The following is a 9,117-nucleotide window of genomic DNA, read 5'->3' on the forward strand; positions in this document are numbered from 1 at the left end:
TATTTTCTTCTTCATTATTTATTAAAAAGTAGAAAAATAGATTAGATATTAAAAATAAATTCAGAAAAAAAAAATTAACACTTCACTGATTTGTTATAAGAAATTAGTTTTTTTTTTAATTGAAGTTGAATTTCTAGAACCACAGCAATTCTTTCTTTATGATTTTTTCTACTATTTTTATAAAGTCACTTCTTGATTTTTTTTTTTAAATTAATTTTATATCCATTTTTTTTTATCAATAAACCATGACCTATTTATTGAATATATCAAATAAAATTTTCCACCATCTAATATAATTTAATAATAATAATAATAATATTTTTTTATAACCCCGGGTTATTTTTTTATATTTAGGATAAAAACTAGAAATCCAATGTTTCTGTGCACACGTGTCGTGACAGGTCTCACATGTGGCAAATGGGAAACGGAATTGTGGAAACGGGAAACGATTTCAGTCACGTCAAGTCAAGAGGGGTTTAGAGTCACACATTCCAATCGAGTGATCTTTTCCTCTTCATCTTCTTCATTGATTCTGGGGATTTCCGAGCTCGAGAGATCGGAAGCGTTTGGGAGAGACAATGGTGGAATCCAAGACTGTGCACTCGGCCCTCATCACCTACACGTCCATGATATCCCTCCTCTCCCTCTGCCCCCCTTTCGTTATCCTTCTGTGAGCGTTTTGGCCTTTTTTTTTTTATATATATATTATCTGTTTGAGTGATTGTTTTGATAAATTTAACGATCTACATTTTGAGTATTTTTCTTTTTTTTTTAAAAAAAAATTGTGAATGAACTGTTTAAAACATTTATTTTTGCCAAAGTGTGGTCTCTTTTTGGGTTTTTCTTGTAGATTTCTTTGATTGGAGTCATTTTAAGGGGCTTCAGCGGATTAAATGATGTTCTCTAGGTTTAATGGAGCTGAATATCAAGTAAATAAGTCAAAAACTGAAACTTTACTTGTAGATTTTTCAGTCAAGGTTGTGCGGAAAAACTTAGTCATAGAAAAGTTTTCATTTTTATCAGCAATGTGAGTTCAGTGTGTGGAATAATGGCAAAAAGCTTATCCCTTTCATCAGTGGTTTTTTGGTTCTTTTTCTCAAATGGTGAGTTCAGAGTTGTGCTAGTTGAGTGTTGACACAATATCATATAATAAAATAAGCTGATTTCTTATATAAAGCTTTTCTTTTGACCAAAGTTGTGATCTTTGGAAATCTGAATCTGTTCTTTGAAATATTATCTAGTGAAACAGTGTACTTTCAATGAAAAATACTGGATCTCTTGAATGCATTATAAACCTTTAATTCCCAACTGCAGATGGTATACAATGGTTCATGCTGATGGTTCTGTTATGCAAACGTTTGAGTATCTTAAGCAAAATGGTCTAGAGGGCCTCAAAACCATCTGGCCGACACCATCCCTCATTGCATGGAAAATCATTGCTGTTTTTGGTGCATTTGAAGCTTTTCTTCAGCTCGCATTGCCTGGTAAAAGGTTTGAAGGACCAGTTTCTCCTACAGGACATGTACCCGTTTATAAGGTTGGTGGTAGTAACCTAGATTTCTCAGACTTTGTTGGCTCTTGGACTTGATTGGCAAGGTCTTGTTCTCCATTTATCATAGATGTAAACTAAAATATCAGTTTCAATCTTTTAAAATGCATTTACTGATATATTGATTCTTTTTTTTATTGTATCAATCTATGTTTATGCATGTAGCCAAGGTAATTTGCTTTTCAGGATGTGCTTTTGAGATGAGAAATCCCGTTAATATAATGTATGCTCATTTCAGGCCAATGGTCTGCAAGCTTATGCAGTAACATTGATAACTTACCTTGGTCTCTGGTGGTAAGGATCTTCTTTTATGATGAAACTTCATATTTGAATTGTCCAATTACAGAAGGGCATTAGTTGAGCATTTCTTTTTAATATCTTTACTTCTCAGGTTTGGGATATTCAACCCCGCAATTGTGTATGACCATCTTGGAGAAATCTATTCAGCCCTTGTAACAGGAAGCCTTGTCTTCTGTGTCTTCTTGTATATAAAGGTACACATGCTACAATTTAGATTCTTGTATATCAATCATTTATTTCTTTCTTATGTTTCATGTTGTTTCTTCTCCATTTTTCCTTTTCATTTGTTTAAAAGGGGCATTTGGCACCTTCATCTTCTGATTCTGGATCCTCTGGGAATGTGATTATTGACTTCTATTGGGTAATCCTCTCTCTGTCTCTCAGATATGTTCTTTGCTTACTTTCTGACTATTAGTTTCCATTTGGGTGCCTGACCGATCGGTTTACATTTTATGTGATTAGCATGTTTGCTCGGTTTATGTTATACTGACTATTTGGTTTCATTCAATGACCTGCTTCTTATTTTCTTGCCTCACTTGCAGGGAATGGAATTATATCCCCGAATTGGTAAACATTTTGATATCAAAGTTTTCACAAACTGCCGCTTTGGTATGATGTCTTGGGCAGTTTTGGCTTTAACATATTGCATCAAACAGGTATGTAGTTGCTTGTCTACATTTACTGACATCGGATAAGGTTCACACTCTTGAATGTTTGCAATATTTTTCCCAATTGACTAATTCTTCTCATTTCTGTATTTGTACACTCTATGAACGTTTGTGTAATTCACTATCTCTTCAACCAAACCTCTTATCATGTGATATGCTCATTGTTGGAAATTACTGGAATATGCATGTAGTTCTTTGAGGCACACAGGCAGATTTCATTAAAAGCTAACATTGCTCGTTTTCTGCTTATATATTTTTTTATCATCCAAATGTAAGATTATCATTATTATTATAGGCTGGAGTATGCTTTTGCCATTAAGCATCTGTGATTTTCTTATGTCTGAACTGTATGATTTACTTTTTACATAGCGTGTATTATCATTGCAGTATGAACAGAATGGTCAAGTTGCTGATTCAATGCTTGTGAATACTGCATTGATGCTTGTGTACATTACCAAGTTCTTTTGGTGGGAATCTGGATATTGGTGCACAATGGATATTGCTCATGATAGAGGTAAAAAAACAAAAAAAAGACACTGCTCAATCAGTGTACATTACAACTGATAAACCCAGCTAATGATCATCACAATTCATTAATGCTATTTACATAATTGCGCTATATGAATAGCTGGATTCTATATTTGCTGGGGATGCTTGGTATGGGTTCCATCAATCTATACTTCTCCTGGGATGTACCTTGTTAACCATCCTGTGAATCTCGGTTCCCAGGTGACAGAAAATTCATTTCTAGAACCTTGCATTCTTATTTGTAGTTGTATTTGGAGGATCGATTTTCTTGACAGATTTTACTTTGCAGCTTGCACTTTCAATACTAGCTGCTGGACTCTTGTGCATATATATCAACTACGACTGTGATAGGCAAAGACAAGAGTTCCGCAGAACAAATGGAAAGTGTAAAATTTGGGGGAAAGCTCCTTCGAAAGGTTCCGTTCTTTAACACAACTTTTTGTTTATCCACAAATTCTTTTTTCCTTACAAATATATTTCATGCATCCCAGATAGTAGCCTCTTATAAAACAACAAAAGGGGAGACGAAAAACTAGCCTTCTTCTTACTTCTGGCTGGTGAGTTTTTGTTTGAGATCGATCAATACTAAAAATAGTGTATTATGAATAAAAACAAGGTAATAATCTTATCCTGAGTACTTGCAGGTGGGGTTTAGCTCGTCATTTCCATTACATGCCAGAAATATCAGCCGCGTTCTTCTGGACAGTGCCAGCGCTTTTCAGCCATGTAAGCTTTTTTTTTTTCTTTCTGAAATTAGTATCATTACTCTCTCAAGTTACAACTCATATATTGTTTCTAATTTGTTTAATATGCTGTATTTTTCAGTTCCTGCCATATTTCTATGTGATCTTTCTCACCATTCTCCTGTTCGACCGAGCAAAAAGGGACGATGATCGGTGCTCTTCCAAGTAAGCTTCACTGTTATTTGAAATTTGTAGTTATTGTATCATAATGTAAACATTTAACATGCTATGGTATTCGATTGAGATCGTGATGAAATTCTCACCGGAGTTATATTTATAGGTATGGGAAATATTGGAAGATGTACTGTGACAAAGTGCAGTACAGGGTCATCCCGGGGATCTACTGAGTTCATCGGTGTTCCAAATCCCCGCTTTGTCTTGAGATCAGCTTAATATCCGGCTTCGCCTTGAGATCAGCCTAATGAAGTAGGATGTATGAATGCTTTGCTTTAGTAGTTCAGAGTATGTAATGTCTGAGTTATCAGTTGAGATGGTTTGTAGACATTTGGAGCTTGAATTTGTCTTAATGTGCAAGACTTTTTTAAATAAATTTAGGTTGAGAGTCCAAATTCTTATTTTTCTTTTATTTATTTTGAGAGGTTTTGTTGTTTGCATGGCTTGTTGAAGATTTTGCTTATGGAATAGAAATTGTTTTATAGGTGAAACGAGTGAACTTGTTTATTTTTAAAATAGGAAATAAATTATATTTACAAAGATTTAACCCTCAACTCAAAATGTAACTACTTAAACTTAAATTATTAATAAAAATTTATTATTGGATTTATTATTATTTTTTTGATAAATGTGGATATATTTATTTTTGTCATTGTTCCTCTCAAGTTAACTCTCTTATTATTATTATTATTATTATTATTATTATTATTATTATTATTATTAACACAAAACCTAAATGATAAATAGAAGGAACCTTAAAGATGATCTTTAATTTGCTTTCTGATTGGTAAAAAGTAACACAACCGGCTGCCTTTCTTTAACCATCAAAGAATACAAGAGTGCTTGCTTGGATTTGCTTGTCCCATGATCAAGACAAGCCATGAAATGAACTCCATTTCACCAAAAGAATTTTATTATTATTTTGATCATTAGATGCCAAACCTCTCTCTCACACATATATATATATATATATATACACACACACACAAAAATGAAGGGGCAAGAAAAGCCCAGGACTATGATCTTATTTACCATGCCATACAAGACTGATACTTCAAATGGTTGTCTATGACTGCAAAAACTCACCTCACATCTCAGATATAAGGTTGCTGATTTTCCGAAGCTCCTTTAGAGCTGCCATTGCCGGTGCTTGGCCTTTGCTCTCAAGGATGTTATTCGGTAAGTTATCTAATGTGCTAACTTGGACAAGGTCTTGCTGGAATACCGACTCAATAACCTGCCAATCAATCAAACAATTTGAAGAAACCAATAAGAAAATAAGCTTTTAGTTCATGAATCTGCAATGTATGATAGTATAGAATAATTACCTGAATATTGTCAAGCATCGATTGCCCAAGATTCTTCAAATTGTTCATCCTACCACTGACTGTTGTGCTCGATGCATCGGAGCACAAGGTTTGTTGTCCTTCACTTGCCTGTTTCTCAGAGTTGTCCTCAACCGAACCTTTTCCAAACTTCCAGAACCAATGAAATTTACTGGCAAGTGGTTTACGATCCTTCACAGTAGCAGCCTGTTTTTCTGCTTTATTTGTTGTATTGGGACCGGGTTTTATGGTAGAAGATGTTGATGGCAGGTTGTCATCGATACTGTTGATTTCATCGTTATCAACAACAAATGAATTTGTAATACTTCTCTCAGAATCGTTTTCCCGGTCATTGTGCACGCTATGAGGACTAGTTGAGGTGGAGAACATTAAGGAGTTCTCTCCATTCAAACATGTTGCTTCCATTATAATGTGCTTCTCTTCATCTCTTTCAACGGAGATAGACTCTTTACTACTTGATGTGCTGCCATTTCCATCACATTCCACCTTCTCTGAGTCAATTTCTCGAGAAAAATCATTTGCTAGATTACGTCTGACTGAAAAACGAGAATTATTATTTCCACTAACATGCCTCGATGGTGAAGGATCTGATTCGCACCTTGATAAACCTAATCTTTGTACCAGATTACTTTTTACAAGTCCTTTTCCCTTGTTGATTGCTTCTTCCTGATTCAGCACTCTCCATTTCTCTTCCCAGTAACCATCATGCAATGAGCAGGGTGAAGTCTGAGGAGAAGTCGAAGACAATGGAAAACTGTGACCCTTTATAAAAACTGCCGGTTTACTCCTGGATGAGAAGCTTGTTTCTAGAGCAAGAGCCTGCAATGATTTCGCCTTCTCTATCAGCTTCATAACATCTATATTCTGTGGGAAATTCAACAGTTTTTGGAGGCAAGATGTTGCATGCTCTGTGGCAAGGAGTGAAGGCCGTAGGTTCAATAACAACGATACCGCCATCGCTGAAATGAAGGCTCCCCGAGGAGCGGACAAGACCTTGAAGTTGTACTCATTATTATTTTCTACAACCATCCCATTTGGTGAAGAAAATATTTCATCCCAAATTAATAAAAGATCTTGGAGAGAAAATTCACGTCCGAACAAAACCCGCAACCATCTGAGGGCAAAGTACTGGGGTTCCACACCAAGTTCAACAAGATGACTGTGAAGAGATGAATCAACAAGAAAAAGCAAATGATAAATTGAAGAGCGGCCTCAATTACAGGCGGGATGCCAGAATTGGCTCCAGTGGCTGCAGACGGGGCAAAAAAATCCACCATTGCAACAACACCATTAGTTCCGTTCATCAGTCCTTCAAACATACAGAAAGCATCATGTTCGATGAACCTCTCAGATACAACAATACCCAGTTCCCCTTCTGTCCCATAAGCATCACTCAACAGAAAAATGTCACGGGTGTCAGGATCAAGTTCTTCCATAACACCGTCTTTATTTTCCATTCCATCATCCCAGTTTGCTGCCTTTGTGAATCTATGCTTGCTGCCCGAGTCCCCATTTGAAAAAGAGATCTCATCAAAATCATCATTGAAATAGTCTTCATAGATCTTCTTCACTTTCGACAGATGTTGCACATCAACATGAAGTACATAAAGCAGAGGAGCTAATAACTCATGCATCCCTATAATAAGATGAAGCTAACTTCATTACAAATAATAGTAAAAGCTTCTAGCAAGAAGATGAAGTACACTGAAAATTTAAGTAATCCTAACTTGCATTAGTTTAATAGCAAAATCAATATGATTAACTTCAAATAAGAAAAAATAGTATAGTGAAAATAATGTGTCAATGCACTTTCATTATTTTTGCAAATCATTAGTTAAACTCATATTTAAAGAAACCAATTTACCCATAGGACTTGCATGCTTTAAATATCAGGCTACATGACATGCTGAAAGCTCACCTTGTCTATATCCATAATCTGGATGCCTAAGGCACCACATTAATAATATTCTTCTCAACATGGACTGGCACACAGGTGTCTGAAAGTAGCTACCATGTTCTGGATATAGCCGGGAAAGGTCCTGGTCAACCATTTTCTCAAGCTCAGCATTCCGGAAATAACGACCCCACATGCTATCTGAAAGAAACAGTTGGCAACATATCAACATAGCAACACTTAAGTGAACAAATTTAAAGTTCATTTATAAAATATATAGCAAGTTCTAAAGAAAACACGGTAAAAAATTACTTGACTCAAAGAATCTTTTATTTGGTATCGATACTGGCAAAAGTATAAACAGCATTATGTTTTGATGAATACAAGAGGAAAAAATGTTGAGGATTATTTAATCAAGCACTGTCTCATTTGTTTGGTTTAATAGATGAAAAACACTCCACATTGAATGAAGTGAGTGAGTGTACCTGGATTTTGTGATAGAGGATTGTCCACTGTAAGATTTGGAAAATTACTTCCATCTTTTGAGAAATGTGGATCTACCAGAAGTCTTCGTCTAAGAGTAGCGTATCTGTGAATGTTAAAAAAAAATGATGTCAAGAATAAAGCGTACATTATTCAAGCCATTGAAAACTACTACACATTATGAGATTGAACAAACAACTATCATCACCAAATGTTCTTTGTTTACAAAATGAAAGTAAAGTCACCTACAAATTCAAACATTCAATGGATGGAAAATTAACAAATCAAAGAACAAAATATTGCAATATTTGTTATAGTAAACAACTAAGTGCTTAAGTTGAAACTTCACTGTTAGTTAAAATAACCAAAACAAACCAAAAGATATAAACCCATTAACAAACTAAGAAACATATCTCACAGTTCAGTTATCCATTCTAACAGAACAAAAACAGGAATTTAATTAGATGCACCAACAAAAAAAAAGGAGATCTCATTCATAAGCAGCCCAGCAATTATAACATCAAAGATCAAGCAAACATTGTGTTTTGCTATTAATTTGAAATCACAATAAATAGTTAAAAGCTTGGCCCAGGAAATATCCATCACAAATCTCAGCACTGAGAAACAAAATAATCTCACAGTGCTCAAAATTGAAAAGCTCATCAAAACCATAGAAAATTAATGCATGTGAATAAGAAATAAATAAATCAATCAAAAGGTCTGCTCTTCACAGATTCACAATCCAATTTAGACTGAATAAAAAAGCACACCTTTTTCCCATAAATCAAAAGTTCCAAATCAATCATGCCCAATATCATCATCAAATAAAGATCAAAATGTGAAACAGAACTAGTCAACGATGATCAAAATCAATAGACCAAATTAACTTCTAGTCAAACTAAAAGCATGAGAAGAAAGAGCACAACAACAATCTTAAAATCAACAAATGCGAGGACTTTCGAGTATTAAAATGAAAATCCCAAGCCTCACCTTCTTCGGTCATCGGCGGTTACTCGCCGGAGCTCGTCGACAGACACTGACGGCGACCCGGGCAGAACACCAAGAGAAATACGCCATCTGACGCCCCGGAGCGCCGAGAATCTCGATGCGGCGCCCGGAATCCGGTTCAAAGACGAGGGCTCGAGCAATGGAGGATCGATTGGAGCTGAAGGCATCGTCCCTCCGGGCTTCCACACTGAGAGAGAGAGAGAGAAGGGAGAGAGAAAGGTGGGATTTTGAGGCGCTATTGAAGAGATATATAAAGGGGCCAACTTTGGGTGGCTATTTTGGGAAGAATAGGGGTATTATGGGAAGAAATTTGTGGCGATTGAGAAATGAATGGGGGCATTTACGGAAGAATAAAAGTTTGGTGGTGATTATGGGAAGAGTTGCAATTGCTGTTTGGTGTTTGGGGCCCATCATACTATGATAG

General features: G+C 35.6%; 2 protein-coding genes across 2 annotated transcripts; one reads left to right on the top strand and one right to left on the bottom strand.

Annotated features, from left to right (window-relative positions):
• Window positions 1-489: 489 nt before the first annotated feature.
• Window positions 490-4,374, top strand: LOC120255879 (7-dehydrocholesterol reductase-like). The gene is given in 14 exon segments (XM_039263653.1): window positions 490-670; window positions 1,315-1,537; window positions 1,788-1,843; window positions 1,941-2,043; window positions 2,145-2,210; window positions 2,392-2,505; window positions 2,905-3,031; window positions 3,146-3,246; window positions 3,335-3,466; window positions 3,537-3,572; window positions 3,574-3,602; window positions 3,690-3,771; window positions 3,871-3,953; window positions 4,069-4,374. Coding segments are annotated over 14 exon segments (1,311 nt in total). The 5' UTR covers window positions 490-578; the 3' UTR covers window positions 4,136-4,374.
• Window positions 4,375-4,772: 398 nt separating this feature from the next.
• LOC120282098 (TBC1 domain family member 5 homolog A-like) lies at window positions 4,773-8,902 on the bottom strand. Its single transcript, XM_039288837.1, is given in 6 exon segments — window positions 4,773-5,199; window positions 5,291-6,510; window positions 6,513-6,944; window positions 7,227-7,403; window positions 7,688-7,791; window positions 8,676-8,902. Coding segments are annotated over 6 exon segments (2,268 nt in total). The 5' UTR covers window positions 8,861-8,902; the 3' UTR covers window positions 4,773-5,049.
• Between the last annotated feature and the right edge of the window lie 215 nt (window positions 8,903-9,117).

This window comes from Dioscorea cayenensis, chromosome 3 (assembly GCF_009730915.1).
Source record: "Dioscorea cayenensis subsp. rotundata cultivar TDr96_F1 chromosome 3, TDr96_F1_v2_PseudoChromosome.rev07_lg8_w22 25.fasta, whole genome shotgun sequence".
NCBI classification, from domain to species: domain Eukaryota; kingdom Viridiplantae; phylum Streptophyta; class Magnoliopsida; order Dioscoreales; family Dioscoreaceae; genus Dioscorea; species Dioscorea cayenensis.